The sequence below is a fragment of the Gambusia affinis genome, linkage group LG14 (assembly GCF_019740435.1).
Source record: "Gambusia affinis linkage group LG14, SWU_Gaff_1.0, whole genome shotgun sequence".
Taxonomy (NCBI): Eukaryota; Metazoa; Chordata; class Actinopteri; order Cyprinodontiformes; family Poeciliidae; genus Gambusia; species Gambusia affinis.
In genome coordinates this window covers 6,954,932-6,973,621 of record NC_057881.1, presented here as the reverse complement: position 1 = coordinate 6,973,621, position 18,690 = coordinate 6,954,932, and the positions used below count along the sequence as shown (strand labels likewise).

Below are 18,690 nucleotides of genomic sequence, written 5' to 3'. Positions count from 1 at the left end.
TTTAGTTTCATATCAGCTGATCCTGGATCGGTTTCATGCACTGATCCCGTCTGGTATGTCTGTAATTCATCCCGTTGATGGCCATCTGAGAGATGAAGCTTATTACTGTGCTGGCACACGCTCAGACTCACCAACGACTGGCTGAACCTCGTCCAGATAACTTTTAAAGATCAGTTTGCTGGGATCCTGACAGTTAATAACTAAATTCCTGACTTTAATGAAAAACACACTGAGGAGGACATGTCCCAAATATGGACACTCTGTTATTGTTGTGGGACACATCGTCCAGGGTGAGGAGTTTGACCTTTGTCCTTCCAGTGAGTTTGGTAAAAACCAAAGAGGTTCTTTTAAAGAGAGAACTTTTATAAAATAACTTTTGTTGTGATGTTGATTCCTATAGACATTGTGCAATCTTAAGATAGGTTCAGGACAATTTGAACTTCAACTATATGAACTAAATACATTCCTCAGTGATAGTGCACAGTTGCTTCAGTTCATAGTTGTACCTTAAATGTCTTTTGTTAAAATTGCCCTTGAAAAAACACATTTATTTGTCCCTCAGTGGCCATTTGCACACACAAGATCCCAACAGAAAGTCTGTCCAGCAGCAAGGAGGGAACAACCCATCAGTGCCTAAATCAGGACTTGGTGCCAAACCACCAGGAGAGACACTCCAGGAAGGCCAAGAGGAAGGGATAGGCCCACCAGAACCAAGCCCAATCACAGTAACAATCATCACTGCACCACAATCAGTTCCTTACAAATCCTCTCAAGCCAGTAAAGCTGGATGGAAAGCGTTGGTAGCTAACCAATTTTACGTATTGCCAGAAATGTCCAATTGGAAGAAGACAACATTTTTTTGCAAGTGAATATCAACTATAACCTGACTAGACCTCATAAACTCCCTCTGTTGTCTTGGGTTTGCTTTGGGCTGTTCTGTTGTGGGAGGTTTTCTTTAAGAATATTTTCATGTGTTGGCACTGGCATCTTGCCTCTTTTTTCCATCAACAATGGTCAAGGATGTTCAAGCCATATGAAAATTATATTTTTATTTCAAGAGCAGAGAGTTTAGTTTCTCCTGGCCTGATGATCTCCATGGTGCTTTTGACTAAATTCAAGCAGGCTTGGAGGACGAGAGGCTTTACTATAAAGATCGAATTTGTACAGAGTGTTGGAATGGTCAACCTAGATGATTGCCTTATCATCAAGGTATCATCCAACAAGGGGGCGTTGGACGTCTACCTTTATGATCATTAGGTTCTTTGTCACCTCTCTGACCAAGGTCTGTCTTCCTCGATTACTCAGGTTGTTGACTAGATCTAGTTGGGATTTTGGAGGTTCCAAATGTTTTCCTTTCTGGAAATAAAGCCTTTATGGACATTCAACAGAACCAAAAGCTTTTCGGTATCCTACTCCAGATTCATGCCTTCACACAAGCTAATCTTGGAGATTTGTAGACCATTTCTTTGAGCTGACCTCTTACTTTCTCCTCCAATAAACTCTACCAACTGTGAGATCTTACATCCTCTCCATGAGACTGTCTTGGGTTAACGAAGTGTCTTCAGTCAGAGGCTTCCTCAATGCAGACTGCTACAGGAAATCTTCCCTCCCAACAGCCGTCACTATCTACAATTACTTTTAGAAATTTTTCTTCCTCAATATGAGTTGCAACAACATTTAATTTCCCTTTGAGGTTTTAATTTAATTGACTGTAGCGTGGAAGGAAGGAAACATCATGCATTCCACCAAAGATCTTTCAGTTGTTATTTTTATTTTATTGTCTTTCATTTTTATCTTGAAATTATCTAAACGAAACCTATGGAATAATTTTGGTAAAGTCAAATTTTATTTTTGCAGTCATTTCCTGTGATGTCACTTCCTCTTTCACCGGACGGTCATGGCTGTTACAGAGGAAGGTGAGTTTCTCACGGAGCTTCTGTTTATTTTCTATCCATAAAAGTTGCTGTAGAGAAAAAAAATTTTTTACTGTCTTTTAGCTAAAGAGTTTGTAATATGTGCGTTTAATCTTTTTATGCATAGTACGGTGGAGATTGGAATGATTTTGTTGAATGTTAGAGACCGTGCTGTTGCAGCACATATGTGAGCGAGCCGACTGCGATTTCCACGCTGTGCTGCGGCTATTTTTATGTGACTCTTTATCACGGCAGGTGAACTGATGTCGGCTGACTGTTTTTTGTGCTGCTGAACTTTTTAATTCAATCACAGTGTTTAGAATTTCCATCCTAAATAAAATTAGAACGGCTCAGGAGTTGAACGGATCAACTCCTGAGCCGTCTTTATTCACACCACCCAAAGCTGTAGTGGTGGTTTGGGTGGTGTAACGTAGAACCCGGCTACATTTAGAACAACGTGTTTCATTAAAAACCACGCCCAGTCAACAACAGAGCTTCCCCAACCAAGTGGTAATAACAAATCAAAGAAGATCAGTGAAAATCAGATGCACCTGCCATCATTTTTGAAGGACATAACTTGCAAATAATATCCAAATTACTTAATGTGTTTTATGTTTAAACTGTCCAAAGACATATTGTAACAAATATATTTGTAAACTGAAAACTGTTCAAAATACTTTTGTGTAACGTAAAAAAATAGGTCTGCAGATTCAGATTAATTGAATTCAAAAATTACCTTTGATGCCCAAAATTAAATAAAAATACTTTCTAAATACTTAGACAGTAAAAAAATAAAGAATAGAATAGGATGAATGTGAATGTGCTTAAAAATCAATCTGTAGTTAGATTAAAAATAATCTGTATTTGAACACTTTTTATAACAATTACAAGTTAATTCTTAGGGATTTTTTTTTATAAATGCTGCTAAAAATCTTTCTAATAAAACCAGTATCCTGCATTGTTGCACTCCTACTAATGTTATCCAAATACCACTTCCTTTATTTCATTAAATTAATACATGTGCACCTTTTTTCACTTAAACTTTTTCTTTCTCTCAATTTTCCATAAACATACTCAGATACACGCTGACAGTGCAGAGTTGCTCCTACAGGAATGACCTTTAAATGTTTTCTCTCCTGCATACTCTGTGTGCAAGTAATCTATACGATTATGCATTTCAATGTTTTGAACTGACGAACTGAAATAAATAATATTTTTTGAGATGTACATTGTTTGAGTTGAGTGACAACAGAAGTACTTCTTTTCTAACTGAGTAGGAAACTAAAAAATTATTATTTATTTAGAATTAATCAAAAACAGTTAATTGCTTCTTGTTTTGCTGCTTGTATGTTGGACCTTTGGCCGTCGTTATTGAACATCGAGGAATATCGCTGAATCCAACTCCAGAGATGATACTGTTTACACCAGATTGCGATTTGTCCTGACCAATCAGCATCTTCAGCGATATGATGTCATCAAAATGTGCCAGGTTGGTATTCTTTGACTTTCATCTAAAGCTGGCACAAGAAGAGAGTTTAGTTTGTTCAGGTTAAGTAGTTTCCAACAACAGTGTAAATCAAAAGAAGGTCTCAAGCCGTCGCTTCAGAGCGATTGGGATTTTCCATCGCTACCGAAATCTGGGATTATGCAGAAACTGCAGAGCTGGAAATCGTGAAGCTCAGAGGAAATCCAGAGAACATGCAAAGGAAGAATATGTCATGTATGGCTGTGCTAACCTTTGTGTGTTTCTGCTTGAGGTAAATTCAGTTTGCGATAAATATTTCCTGGCTTTCTTTCGCTGAAAAGGTTGGTATCATAGTAATTATTTTCACCAAAAACCTGGTTTCGAGAGAGAAATGTTCCCTACAGCCAACCTCTGTTCAGCGAACATCCGTCCTCCTGTGGGACAACCCCAGACAGACATAGGATCAAGAAATGGATGGATGAAAGGATGGATGGACTGATTAATGGATGGAAGCTCTATAAACATGTAAATCTGACCTTACAGTGTTTCAAAGCTACTGCGTTGGCTGAATGAAGCTGTGCTGCTTTAAAAAGCTTCTTCGCCTGTTCAGTCAACTCTCCTTTTACACAGAAAGACGTTTTCAGACAGAAGAGGCTTTGATACACAAATACCACACAACCCTTGCAGAGAAAAAAACCCCTTTACCTACCCACCGCCCTTTGTAAGCCCCCTTTGCAACTATTATCACTGTGCGTGTCCGTGAGAGGGGAGGTGGGAATCTCCAGGGACTGAATCCATTTTACCCGTCTTTCCATTACGGCAGCAGACCCCATACATACATACACACATTTATGCCTTCGTTCTCTGTGTTCCTCGGAGCGGAAACAACGTCTTTTTGTGCCGTCATAAAGAGATTCAATAAAGAATCTCATCTTTTAGCTATTTTTTAGTCATAAGTCACTCCACAGAACAGAAAAGACTGAAAAATGTACAAACCAAAGCAGATAAATTCCTCAGAGATTGGCGACAGGTTTCTGATAACAGAGATACTGAGGCTTATTAAAGTTCAGGTAACGACCGTAAACCTGAGTGAACTAACCTGAGTTTTACCTGCATGTTGTCCAATTTGTGAGAGGATTATGACACGTGAAACTTTTTTTTTTTTTTTTGGTAAAATGACAAAAAAAGTTGGACCCTGAAGTTGGGAAAAACCCTGGAAAATCCCCTAAAGTTGTAATCCTTACTTGGAGAGTGAAGTCACCGACTTTGATTTTTTCATTTCAACATGGTGGAACTGGACTACTAATGGCAAAAGGTCATTTTTGCAAAGTTCATGTCAAGGGCGAAGTCTTGAAGCACCAAGTCTCTAAAAACTGAAATTAACATTCTTATATTAGATGCATATAATCTCATCATCTAAAACTACAGAAATGCTGTAGATTATTAATTTAAATAACTTCATTAGGCCTAATTTAACACATAAAGAGTTGACAGTGTTATTATGCTGAAAAAGTTTACTGGCTAATTCTCTAAACCCCAAAATCTTACCAAGCATTTTTGGTCCAGTTTCTAGTCCAAATATCTTAGTACATTTGAAATAAGACAAAACTTTTAGGATCTTGTTTTGAGTTTGTTATTTCTTAACATTGATTAAATAATACTAGTTCCATTGGCAGACAGTTTCACTTATAACGACACATTTTGCCCGTGTTATAATTGAAAACATCTGCAAATGGAGCCAGCACTTTTTCATCAATATTAAGGAATTATCTCCTCAAAACCAGCTCCCATGTCTTGCTTAAAAGTTACTTGTAAGTTACTTTTGTCTTATTTCAAATGAACTAAGAAATTTTCACAAGAAACTAGATCAAAAATACCTGGAAGCAACTTTATAAGTAGCTAAACTAATTTGTTTTCTTATGCCTGGCGTGGTGGTGAAAGTCTGGATGATTAGCACGGCAGCCCTGCTCATGTGTTTGTAACTGGTCACATGCAACGGAGGCAGCGTAAACGTAGTCACCCCCCAACATTCCTGCACATCTGGTGCCAGCTGAGATTTTAGCTGGTGACCTTTCATCCATGAGTCAACAAGACCAACCAACCATCGGACCCAACGTGCCAACGCCCAGTGTTCGATTACACACAATGCAGAGCAGCGTAATGCTATCCGCTTGTGTTGCTAATCGTAGTTAGCCTTGTGATTAAGCGCAAGCATTTTAAATCTCACCGGTTTTCCGCCTTGACATGGAAACACGGGCACATCAAGCGTGACATCATGAACTGGACTTCTGAGGTAAAAGTAAACTCTGACTTGTGAGAACTGATGGTAGATTATTGGAGGAAACTGGTCAACTAATGCCACCAATTTGGTTAAACATGAATAAACTGACTGTTGAATTGTATTTGCAACTGAAAATAATAAAAGGATAACAGCCTGTTTAAACCAAGCTGTATATTTGGTGGTCTATCCAGTAGCACACAGGTTTCAACAACAATGACCACTTTCTCCGGTCAGAACCGCGGATCCAATCGGATCTGGCCTCAGTGTACGGCGCTTCGGGCCCGTAGTGGATCTGGTTCCAGGTGAGGCATTGTTGTTCTGCTCTGATTGTTCTTCAGGTTCTATCGGAGGATCTGAGTCGGTGAAACTCCATCTGCAGGAGCCCACACTGAGTGGGTTTGTTTCGAGGGGGATTCCCTGAACTGTGGGGACGCCAGGAAATTCCACGGACACTGTGGCTGTGTGCGTTGCCCTTCAATTGTTGTAAGGACAACTCTGTGTTTGGATTTAGCTTTGATGTAGCGTAACACCACAAAAATGTCTCTAGTTTTTATAAATTATTAACACAATGGAAAGTCTGTTTTGCCTTTAATAAGTGTTACTTTTCTCTTTTGACAGGTTCGTTTACAAATCAAAACTCAGGTATGAGTTTGAAATAATCAAAATGATAAATTTATATAAAAATGTGAGATTATTCTTACAATAAGGGTCCCTGTATAGATGGCTAATAAATAGTTCATAGACATGTTATTAATTCAACTCTAAACACTTTATAACGCATTATAACTGTTTATTATGCAATTATTTAAGCTGAGAAGGAGATTAAATCCCCTGGTTTCTTGTGAAATAGTGAGCTAAATCTGCTCACATACTGTATGTATTTTATCTAGAGTTAATATACTAAACATTTAAGACTATCTTGTAAGCACAGTAAGCATTTGTAAATGGAATATGTTAGCATATAGTCTCCTTTTCGAGCTTAATTAATGAACATTAAACAGTTACTAATAATTTATAAAGTGCTTATAGATTAATTGACTACTGATTTAATAGCCGTCTATAAGGTGAGACTTATTGTAAAGTGGAGCAGTTCTTTCTATAGTTCCTGAAATTAAGTCAGACGCAGGTAATGAAGAGCCTAAATTTTAACGTCTTCTTCAGATCCTTACGCCAGCATTAACTCAGAAACTTGAAACTCACTCCCACACGCTAAAACACACATACATAACATACTGACACGCCCACACACACACACACACACACACACATTCACACAAAGAAGCATAGACGTTGGACCGTCCTCTTCCCGGATGACATTTAGTTCGATATATAAACCGTTGGCAGAAACTCAGTCAGAAGATTTCTGCAGTGCAATACTGAAGTACTGTAACGGTTTCCTGTCTAACTGAGCTGTTCAGCTGCCAGCCTACCTGTCGCACCATCAGGGACCCAGCAGACCTCAAAGCATCATGCTCACCAGGTACGTTGGCGCTCTGTGATGTTTATTTTCCTCATAGTGCAGCACTGTGGGCACTAGCATACAGAGCTGCACAGACACAGAGAGACAGAAACACGGGTCCAAATAAGGAGGAACGTCTGGAAAAATTTATCTCAGAGAAATTTCTTGTCTCCAGTTCTTTGTAAACTTTAAGTCCAGTTTACCAATTTCAGTTTTTGATGTAATCAAAGAACTTTCTTCTGCCTTTCTATGCACACTTCTTCACTGTAATATTGTAGATTGATTCTCGATTGGATTTACTGCTTTTGTCAAACTGTTAAACATCCAACGTGTCTAGTGGGACATTTTTATCAGGTTTGATCTTTATGAATAAAAATTAAACCTTCCATAAATGTTGTGCTTGTGTTGCAGGAAAATTATTCTTCTGTTCTCTCTGTTTACCCTGCTTGTAAAAGGAGACTTTGATGCTAATGGTAAGACGATATCCTGTCTAATTAAACATATAATCTAAGAATCACCTCTGTTCAAATTATATTAGTGCTCAATAATGCTGTTTTATGATTTCAGATGTGGGAAGTCAAGCCATATCAACAGGTAACAATCATCCAGATGTCTCTCTTCATAAAGTTTACTAAAACTGTAATGATGTCATTAAAATGTTTATTTCTAACTTTTTTGTTAGATAAAGATTCATTGTCTGATGAAGTTCCTACAGGTCAGTAACAAACTGTTGACCCGAAGAAACTTGAATTTTCTGGATATTTCAGTAAATTCTTATTTAAAAAAATAAACAAATGAAAACACTGATATAAAACCAAGCATAAACTTTAAAGTTTGAAAATGTGACTAAAGTTTAAATCTTGTTCAAACTATTTCTATTTTCTTCGAAGAATATTAATCTTTCCAGACAGTGAATCACTTGTTTACGACAACTTGAATAAACAGTTGTGTGTCATCAGCATATTGACGAATTGATGACAGTTTCATATTTAAACATATTCTTCTTATTCTAAAAAGTTAAAAGTTTGTCTCCTTTAAAATCACTGCTAAATAAAACAACATAAAAAGATACAAAAGACAAAAACAATCAGTTTTTTAAAAAAAGTAAAAGAATAACATAAATGATTTTACAGGACCATGATTTAGTTGAGGACTGTTTGTAAACATGTTGCTGGCAAATTAACAAGCTTGTTGCCGATTAGCGCCACCTGCAGTCTGCAGTGCAACACAAGTGTAGCCTCTGTTAACTGAAAACATTTCCTCCCAACTTCTGTTCTTGATGTTTCAGAGAGCATGAACGCCGTCTCTCCTGACCAGCCTGGTAAGATTTATTTTTTCAGAACGATACCAAGCACCGCTTTAAATATTTAGCTAAAATCACAGTTAAAATATTTCAACTCAATGGGAGACATTTGGTGTATAACTTCCAGTTACATTTGGGTGAAAATGAAAAATCGATATTTGATGGATTAACGTAGCACTGAGATTATAAATCGATATGTGAAAACAAAGATGCTTCATCCTATCAGCTCTGTCGTACTAAAAGTAGAAACAATTGTTTTTATCTTTTTGTTTCTTACAGCTGAAAGATCCCATTCAGGGGTTTAAAAAATAACAAGCAGCTTTGAATGTAATCAGGTTTATTAAAAGAAGCTTTGCAGCTTTAAGGAAAATAATAAACCAGGTTAATACCAAATATTTAAGATGTTAAAACTGAATTTACTGATTAATCTGAATGACCACTCTGTAAATTCAGCAATTTTTACTATAAAGTTATAATCACTGTTTTCACATAAAACACGCTTTACTTCTTGCAATAACTCAGTCAGACTGCAATTTAATTCTTACTTAGAGATTATAACAAGCATATGACAATTTAAATATCAGTGTTTTCCTTTAAATTAGAGTAAATGAATATATAAATGTCTTGGACCATTAACATCAGTGATGAAAAAAATCAGTTTCTTGACTTTTTAAACATGAAGAACTTTGTTGTTCTTTGGGAAACTAGAGAAAAAAACTTGTATATAAAAATTAAAAAAACTTCATGATATTTTCAATTGTAGCATCGTAAATTCAACCCTCTGTTTTTAGAAATGTTGAAAAGTTATTTGCTTTTGTTTTTACCAGTTAATTTGCCTGGACTACAATTATTCTGCCTGGAATTGTAAAAAAAAACCTTTAGCTAAGTTAAAAACATTTATTTCCTCATGATAGCTGATTCTGGGCTTTAAACAGCAAGTTTGAAGACATAATTTAACATTTCTGCTTTTGGAGCAGAAATCCAAAATAATATTTACTGTTTTCTAAGAAAAAAGCTGAACAGGTCATAAATTTCCACCCTAAAAGAAAAACAATAATAAGTCATAATAGGAATAATAGCTTTCAATAGGAAACTGAGCTGTTCAAAAATAAAAACTTATTAGACTTTTTTTTTTTTTTACTAAAATAACACTAAAATGATAAAAAATGAATCATAAATCTGCATGAAAATCAAACAAAAGAATTTTTTAATTTCCACTAGTAGAGGTTGCATTAAAGTAAAAGTTTCTGATGATCATGTTGTCTCTAACAGCCAAATTTAAAGAAAAGCTATAAATTTGAGTATAAATGAACATAAATATAAATATTTCCTCTCTGTGTATAAAGTAAATTGATTGGTGAACATTTTCAGCTTTACATAAACAAATGTAACCATTTTTTGCAGATGAATCCCAGTATTACGGAGGAGGACCATCAGGTAGGAAACGTGTTGATTAAAATGGTTTTAAAACAAAAACTTTATTATTAAATAAGTGAGCGCTTTGTCCTTTTACTCCTTTACCTTTTCACGCCTTTTTAGTTTTGGTCTGAAAACACCAAGTGAATTTTTTTACCTTCTTTGATCCCCAATGAGTAAATTTGTAATCATATTTTTGCTGCAGAAATTATACGCATCAGTAATCATAATAATAAATCTGCCTAAAGGGAGATCAGAAAATAAAAAGTCGTAATGCAATGTTTTCAGAAAATAGTATAGAATTAAACTGAGTTAAAATTTGCATTTGAGCCTTTTTATGAAAGTTCCTCCCATCACTCTTCAAAAATAATCAACTGGAATAAATACAACCTGACATGCAGCTGCACATCAGCAAAAATTGTTTGTTCAAAGGTAAGAAATAGAAGTAAAAAATTATCAAATGGAAGAATTTAGGTGCAAATTGTGAGTTCAACTAACCAAGAGCCCTAATTGATTATTCACCAGTTCATCTGTTTGTTTTTCTTGTTTCTCGGGTTTCAGACACCAGCAGCACCAGTTCAGAGACAGCAGACAGTAAGGCCTTTCTCCTCCACTTTTCCACTTTTAAACATGGATATATTTACACTCAGATGATCTAAACATCCAACCAGAGTCCTACAATCATATTAATCCTCTTAGAGTTTCAACAGTATTGATTTGTTCTTTTATTCAGTCTTTTAATATTTGTATTTCCTTTGTTTAGCTCCTGCAGTAGAGCAAGTTGCAGCTCCTGGTAGAAAAGACTTTCCTGTGTTTTTATTAATTTTTTTTTTTACATAAATAAAACATTACACCTGTGTAAAGTGTTAATATGACTATGTGATAAGTTGTTTGACGGTTTCAGAGCCTGCTGCAGCCGCTCCAAGCAGTGCAGAGGAAGAGGATGGTGAGGAAGACTTACACTGAACATTAGCTGCTTTCAACTGAACTCCACTCTCTATATTTCAACTTTAATCAATAAAAATATTTTGCCAATGAACAAGGGTCACACAGTGTAACATAGAAGCAACGGGAAATTGTTGTTTGAACAAAATTGGAAACAAAAACGTATAATTTTATCGACTAACACAGGAGAGGTTTTGTGTTTAAAATATATTTAGAATATTGTCACCTTCCTACAAATAATGACCTCAGTAATTTCTGGCAAAAACATAAAAAATCGACACCTCTTTTTTTTTTTGCCAGAAGATGATTTAGACAAAAATAAATAATTTTTGATTTATTATCAATTATTATTATTTAATATTATCTTTTTTCAATAAACAAAAACAACAAATGTCATGCAACAAATGATGCCCTTATTAATTTATGAAACTAAATAAATCACCGCCTCACTTTTGGCAACAAATGACACCATTAAAAACAACAACAACAAAAAGAAATCACCTATTTTTCACCAAAAAATTACTTAGATAAAAAAAATTTAAAAATCACTTTTGGCAAAAATTTTTTTTATTATTTTAGGAAGGTGGCGATAAATTACTATCCTTTTACATTGAAGTTTTTACATTTCTGAGCTGTATTTCTTTCTTGCAGAAGATGAAGGTAATGACTCCCACGAAGGAGCAAAGAAAAAGTTCAGTTCTCGTTCAGCGAAACCTCCAAGCCCCGCCCACAACAACCAGAGCCCCGCCCACACCGTTCAGATCCCCGCCCTCCCGCCTCAGCCAGTCGCCCCCCAGCCCAAAATTTTGCAGAGGACCCGGTCGTCCAAGAGACGGTCCAGAACCAACCGCCGTCAGGTTCAATAAAACCCCTCAAGAAAACCCAGAAACGTGTAATCTACCCCGACAGATTCACTCAGAAACCATGAGGCTGTTTTGAACAGTCAGGAGGAAACACTTTGGTGCTTTGGTTCATATTCACCTTCGGTCTCAAAAGTTAAAAACTGAAACCAACAGTTTGATTGGACAAACACAGACCTCAGTCAGACGCTTCTGGAACAAACATGCCGTTTCAATCACAGCTGTGAAACATGAATTGATAAATTTTTTAATGTGTTTTAATGCATTTGAAGCTGATAGTAACTGAAGATGATCTTTATAATTACAAAAAATGCTTTGTGACACTTTAAATTCTAAATTAGGGCTTTTTGTTGCAGAGACTCTCTGGCCTCTGATATGTTTTTATCTTACGCATAAGGATTTTGGCCTCTGGACTTCAGCAGACCTCAGAGTATTAAATCTGCTCAGTTTTGTGATTTTGTTTTTATTATTCTTGTAAACGTTCGTGAAACCATTAAACATGTTGCTTCTAATGTTCCCTGTATCATATTTTGTTAAGGTTAAACAAAACTCCTTTGCCTGTCAGAAAACGAATATTACGAGCATTGAAAAATGAGATGTAATAAATATCAGATTAATGTATGTTGTGTCTTTTTTTATATATATAAAAAAACACCAATTTGCTTGCTTTTTATCCCAGTTTTAAGGCATCCTTCAGGAAAGTTTGACTCTGAACTTCATAATGTGGAAATCAGGATTGTGTAACCAAACTTTTCTCCCCAAGGAAACAGTTTTTTCCTCCACCATGAATAATCATGTTCATATGCAAACATTTGAACACAGAAACGACCAAGAATTGTTTTCACGAGAAAATGTGCTTGATTGATTCCAGATGTGATGCCAAAAAAGCCACACAGTTTCCAAGCTATTGATACAATTTGGTGATACAAAAGAATATTCTTTATACCTCATCCTTCCTGGTAATCTAAAGCAGGATGCATTAAAACACCCAGAAAAAATAACTTTCTTAAATTAACTGTAGCGTTTTAAAACTCTTCTAAGTTCTTCCAGATTTCCTGGGTTTACAATCCTAGAATTTCTCAAAGTTTTTACTGATTCATCCCACAGACTAAAACATGTATGTTTAGCTAACTGGATGCTCTAAATGTATATTTCATGTGTGGTTGTTTGCTTTTGTCTTGCTCCTGTTTGAAAGCTTGTTTTTTTATGTTAATTTAGACATTAATTATCTTAAAACCAAATCTGAAAACTAGTTTGAATGTTTGGAAACTGGAGATTCGGGTGTATTATTGTGGATAAAAAGATATAACAATATTTTTTGACGCTAACAGTTGAATCTGACAGGTTGTTGTGTCCAGTGAATTAACAATTGTGATGAACAGCGCCTCCTGGTGGAGAACATTATGATCAGAAAGCTTCAAATGACCACCTGCGAAACGCAATCAAATCAAGACTAACTCAATGTGAGTGAAGTGAAATTTATGGGATAGCAGCTGGTTGTGTTGTAAGTTTTAACAGGATTAGCTTTAGGTTGAAACGTTGGGTGTGAAAGGTTGGCGTTGGTCATGAATGTGTAGCCGGATGTGTGTGTGAGTGGGGTTTTTTTTTGTCTCTTGGAGCATGCTTGTTTGGCTGAAGTTTGTTGCTGCAGATACAAAACAGTTGGAGGAAAAAGAAGCAAAACAGGGTAAATCCCGAGTAAAACAACAGGCCACTTTCTTCACATGCTTGCAGTGTGTCATCAGTGAAGGTAGCAACAGGGTGGTGGGAGTCTGACTCAGTGTACAAATGTAACCCAAGTCACTCTTTCTAATGTTTTTGGGTCTGTTTTTCCTGCAGAATGTACGCAGTGAAGTGAAATATAGGATAAAATGTAAATTACTGGTAAAGAATCAGAGCAGAGAAACATCCAGAAACAATAACATATTTTCCAATTCATCAGTTATTATTCTGATTTAAAGCTTGAACTTTATTCCTCACTTTGAATTCATGATAATCAATTTAAAGATGGTACAGCTGAAAATCCAAAAATATTCAGGATTATTTTCTCTCTGTCTGAAGATGAGGTCCAGATTGTTGCTGCTTCAGCTTGTTTGTTCAGTTTTTTGTGAAATAAATACTCAAAACAAGACTTTTGTTTTGATTTATCTACGAGCAAATAAAGCAAATTTGAAGAATGATGGCATGAAGCTAAACCAAGATGTGGTTTTACTTTTACTGGAAAGATTTCACTTGTTGAAAGTTGTTTTGTAAAGATGTGACAGAGGACTAAGGCCAATAAAATAAGGTTGTAATACTATGAGAATAAAGTCAAATTACAACTTTATTCTTGTATTATTTAAACTTTATCCTGATGATACTACAACTTTATTCCTGTACAAATTTATTCTTGTAATTTTTTGACTTTATTTTCTTTTTTTTTCTTTTTTTTTTTACTTTATACTTTATTATCGTGATATTATGATTTTATCCTCATAATTTTATTTTGTCTTAGTATGGCCCTAATAAAGCAGCCATCATAGAAGTTTGTGTATCTATTTTGAGAGCAGCAGATTCCTCTGTATTCATGGGAAGGATGTGTGAATATTAACATTTCAAAATGTTTTTTTATTTTAATATTAAGAACTGTTGCTGCACTGTTTTCATCTCTAAAATCAGAAATATTCCTTTTACTTTCCTTTACAATTTATTAAATCTGTATGTTATTAAGGCTGCACAGTGGCGCAGTTGGTAGAGCTGTTGCCTTGCAGCAAGAAGGTCCTGGGTTCGATTCCCGGCAAAGGGTCTTTCTGCATGGAGTTTGCATGTTCTCCCTGTGCATGGTGGGTTCTCTCCGGGTTCTCCGGCTTCCTCCCACAGTCCAAAAACATGACCGTCAGGTTAATTGGTTTCTCTAAATTCTCCCTAGGTGTGAGTGTGTGTGTGAATGTGTTGTTTGTCTTGTATGTCTTTGTGTTGCCCTGCGACAGACTGGCGACCTGTCCAGGGTGAACCCCGCCTCTCACCCGGGACGCAGCTGGAGAGGAACCAGCAACCCTCCCGACCCCATTAGGGAAGAAGGGTGTAAGAAAATGGATTGATGGATGTTATTAAGGTGCTCATCGTTGACGGATCCAAACATTAAACACTGAAATGGTTCTCCTATTGAGTCTAGAGTTATTCTATAGTTAATGGAAACCCAGGATTGTATTTGAAAGGTAATCAATTGCAAATTTATTGACAGAACTTGACTTAATGTTGTGTTTTGATTGTTGATTCTATGTTGCATTGTGTTTCTGTGTTTGATTTGATGTAAAGCACTTTGAAATGCCTTGCTGCTGAAATGTGCTATACAAATAAAATTTTATTGATTGATTGATTGGAGTAAATGGACCATGAATCTGGTTAAATAGTTGAAAACATGGCTGACATCTTTCAGCAGGTTAAAAACACGACCAACCCACTGAAGATCCACCGAGTTTCTGGTTCTTCACAAAAAAAACTCTGTAATTTGCTGCCAAAAAACAATCACAATCCTATAAAGTCGTTATCTAGCATTTCTTTTTGAGCAATTTAATTACCATTAGTTTACAACCATTTATTTTTTAATTGTTTTATTTCCAGAAAATCCAAGTAGTCAAACTTTGTCCTTTGTGCTTTCCAGAGTTTCTTTGCTAAAGTTACATTAACGTTTTGCCTCAAGCTGAAACTTGCTCTTGAGAAGTTGCTGTTGTACAATTGATTTATCCACTCCGGTTGAGACAGAAACCTAATTAGAGGCTGTTAGCATGCTAACGCACACGTAGCCTGACACACACTGACATGTGTTAACGCCCACACACAATGAGACACCGACAGATTTATTTCTGTCCTTTTTCTCGCTCTGTTTTTTGTCCTCTTGTGACCTGCAGCTCCTAGAGTTTTTACTTTAACAAGAACTGAATCAAAACATGTTTTTGATCCTTTTCTTGGGGAATCGTGTAGAAATGAATGAAGCTGCTTATGTAAAAGATGGGAGCCGATCAGAAGCGTTGCTGTGTGTGTTGGTTAAAGGAGGGTTTGTCTCGCCTGGTAGGAAATGCGAATGTTTCCCATCATATCGCACCGATAAGGAAATACTGAACTGAAAATACAGAACATGCTGGAGTTCAAACATTAAACTGACCTCAGTGTCACTCAGTTAAGATTAACGAGGTTTGTCATTGAGTTTCTTTTTGTTTGAACAGTGATTTTTATTTGCTGCAGCTTTCAAACACTATTTATCTTGTCAGGTAGTGATGTATGAACAAAACATGACGTATGAACAAACTGTAGGAGACAAAAAGGGACTAAAGTGTTTTCGATTCCACTGGACAACTTGCACTTTCCAGAGACCACAGGTCGGGACCAAGTCGTTGCTTTGCAAAACTCAAGTGTTTATCCTGAAGTCCAGAGACAAGACTCAAGTCAAATCAAGCACCTGTTAACGTCCCGAGGCTGAAACTTTCAATTTCAAGTTGTTTCAAGTCTTTTTTTTTTAAACGATGTATGCTGGGGCGTGCTGTGGTGGCGCAGGGGTTTAGCACGCCTCAGTACTCAACGCGGACGTCGCGGGTTTGACTCCCGGTCCCGACAACCTTCGCCGCATGTCCTCGCCCTCCTACTGTCACAAAAAAAAAATATGAGCCACTAGCGCTGCAAAAACTCTTTGGAGAAAAAAACAATGTATGTAAAAAGTAGATTGTATAGTTTTTTTTAAGATCTGCATTTATCTCAAATCGTGATAATAAAGTATTTCTGAAATTGTCCCTCGATATTGTACAGCTCAATTAAACCCAGCTGCAAAAACTGAACTATAATTTTCCAAAATCAAAATTCATTTAAAAATACATAAAAACTTTTACTGAATATCTTCCTCTTTGCCCTACTTCCTTTCCAACTACCAATGAATATCAGCCATTAGCCAAAAAAAATCTAAAAACTCATTTAAAATTTGAAATAAATATGAAAAAGCTGGAAAAAACAACCATCCATTATTTTTCTCACTCATTTATTCATTGTCTGGTGTGTAAGGTGAGCCTGGTTCCCATCGTCTGCGATTGATGAGAGGAAGCTACAAAAAAATCCTTTAAAAGGGAGACAAAACGTTATAAAGGCTCTGAGTCAGTTGTTCAATCTGCTGCTCTCAAACAAACCATCTGCCCCTGCAGAGGAAAACACTGATTAAACTTCATTGGAGGTTTTGTTCTAAATGATAACACAAGATAGAAAAAATAGATCCTGAAAGGACTGAAACTGGACCAAAAGTTAGCAAAATAAAAAGAGAAAAAGGCTAGGAGGAAAACTCCCCTGTTATCGTCCAGCCTTGGGCCAACGCATTGAGAAACTGCCTCTGTTTAGCCTGAAGGATCTAAGTTTACCTTGATATCAGCAAAATAAACTGCTTTGTTCTGTTCTGATGCAAGAAAAAAAAATCCCCAAATGAACACAGAAAGCTGCAAAATCCTCAATGGGAAATTTGTGAATTTCAAATAATTAAACAAGAAAATAGGATCCAATAGTTTGTTTTCAAGTTTATTTTTGTCGTAGCTTATATAAAACTATTCGAGCATCTTTTTAGTCACTGTTTCATCATACGGTGTAACTTTCCAACTGCTTGAAAAAGACAGAAATCCTCCAAAAGAAAGAACCTTTGCTTGTTTTTTCTTTACAGCTCCTGTACTTTAATAATCTTCTGAGACTCTTAGGTAGTTTTACCATCCTGAAGATAAAACTACCTTCAGGATGTATCAAGTAGTGTGAAAACTTAACTATAAACTCTGATTGAATTCAGATTTTAATCCATTTGCACACAGAGCCAGGAATACAAATTAAATCACTGAAAAACACTGAAATTTAAAGTGTAAAAGCTTTACAATTCTTTGAATATTTGGACAATTTACTGATAATACTCCAAAGCTTTCCTACTGAAAAAATAATTCATTGAGGATCCGATTCCGATGTCATCTGTTTTACGCAAAATCCATTGATTTCTCTCAAACAACTGTAAAGTCTTCCAGTGGTTGTTGGCATGCTTTAGAAATGTGTTCATTGTTTTTTCATTCTCAACAGTTTCTGTTTGCAGGAATCCAGAATTTGGATATTCACAAACTTCTGCTCTGCCAGGACAGAGGAAGTTACTTTTGCTGCCAAATCACTACAAATTTATTTCCCCACGTTTAAAGACCATCTGATCATCTGGGAAGAACGTTTCAACACTCTACTAAAGCTGCAGTGTGTAAGTTTTATTTCATAAAAAGAAAAGTTTTCTACTTATTTTTAAAAGTGGTGCCATTTCATGACAGTTTAATACGAGACAGATAATCTGTAAAAAGATAGATCGCTACAACTTGCTGCTTTTATCGTCTGAAGAAAAGCAAACAACCAAAAACAATCCAATCAGAGCCAGGAGGAGGGCCTTAGCGCTGTCAATCAGCACGTGTACACCCTGCTCAAGGTGCTGATGGCAGAGAAACAGCTTACCATTACAGGATAAAAGTTTCAGTGACCATGCTAATTAGCTGTAGCATTCCTGGAAGACACTGCTAACAGGACAACGTAGCACTGCTGGGAATGTAGCATAGCAGAGAGCAAGGAGGGGGATGAGCAGCGCGTGCATGGGCTTGATTGACAGGACTAGGACTATTGTAGTTTGGACTGGGAGAAGGCAGTTTTCTCATTTTTTTCACAGATTATTTGTCTCATATTGTCACGACATAGTGACAATTTCAACAAATATGTAAAATACATACATATATATGTACATGTATGTATTTTAGTAAAAGTTACAAGCTGCAGCTTTAACAAAGTAACCAGATAATTATTGACAGATTGAAGCTCAGATTGATCAAACTCTGAGCTTCACTTTTCGTTTCAAGCGTCCCGATAGAGCAGAGGGAATCTTCCTCAGTTGGTCTGATCGTGTTGTAGAGACAAACACGTGGACTGAGAAAGCTGTGATGCTAATGGCACAGAAATCATCCAAAATGTCCCCCAAAAAACCAAAACGTAGCCGGTGGTGCAGTTGTGTCAGGGTAATCTTATTTACGTG

At 36.3% G+C, this 18,690-nt stretch overlaps 2 protein-coding genes across 7 annotated transcripts in view; one reads left to right on the top strand and one right to left on the bottom strand.

The window, feature by feature from the left end:
• The window catches only part of LOC122843843 (gastrula zinc finger protein XlCGF57.1-like), a 697,541-nt gene that overhangs the window by 438,173 nt on the left and 240,678 nt on the right, over positions 1–18,690 (bottom strand). The window lies entirely within an intron of this gene.
• si:ch211-133n4.6 (uncharacterized protein LOC797776 homolog) lies at positions 1,846–12,263 on the top strand. 6 transcript variants are annotated; one of them, XM_044139011.1, is made up of 14 exons: positions 1,846–1,916; positions 3,234–3,402; positions 5,998–6,142; positions 6,278–6,301; positions 6,821–7,139; positions 7,530–7,591; positions 7,686–7,712; positions 7,801–7,833; positions 8,407–8,439; positions 9,826–9,858; positions 10,399–10,431; positions 10,601–10,630; positions 10,742–10,783; positions 11,434–12,263. In XM_044139011.1, the coding sequence occupies exons 5-14, from the start codon at positions 7,129–7,131 to the stop codon at positions 11,646–11,648; spliced, it is 519 nt and encodes a 172-aa protein (XP_043994946.1). In that variant the 5' UTR covers positions 1,846–1,916; positions 3,234–3,402; positions 5,998–6,142; positions 6,278–6,301; positions 6,821–7,128; the 3' UTR covers positions 11,649–12,263. The 6 variants fall into 6 exon arrangements, with proteins under 6 accessions (XP_043994946.1, XP_043994947.1, XP_043994949.1 ...); XM_044139012.1 differs by having other exon boundaries at positions 1,872–1,916; positions 3,297–3,402; XM_044139014.1 differs by lacking the exon at positions 1,846–1,916 and having other exon boundaries at positions 3,238–3,402; positions 7,078–7,139.

Bases quoted from the DNA above. Each gene is read 5' to 3' on its own strand.
- si:ch211-133n4.6 (XM_044139011.1), top strand. The intron at 7,713-7,800 runs GTAACAATCATC...CTTTTTTGTTAG, and splicing joins AAGTCAAGCCATATCAACAG to ATAAAGATTCATTGTCTGAT. The intron at 10,784-11,433 runs GTGAGGAAGACT...TCTTTCTTGCAG, and splicing joins CAGTGCAGAGGAAGAGGATG to AAGATGAAGGTAATGACTCC.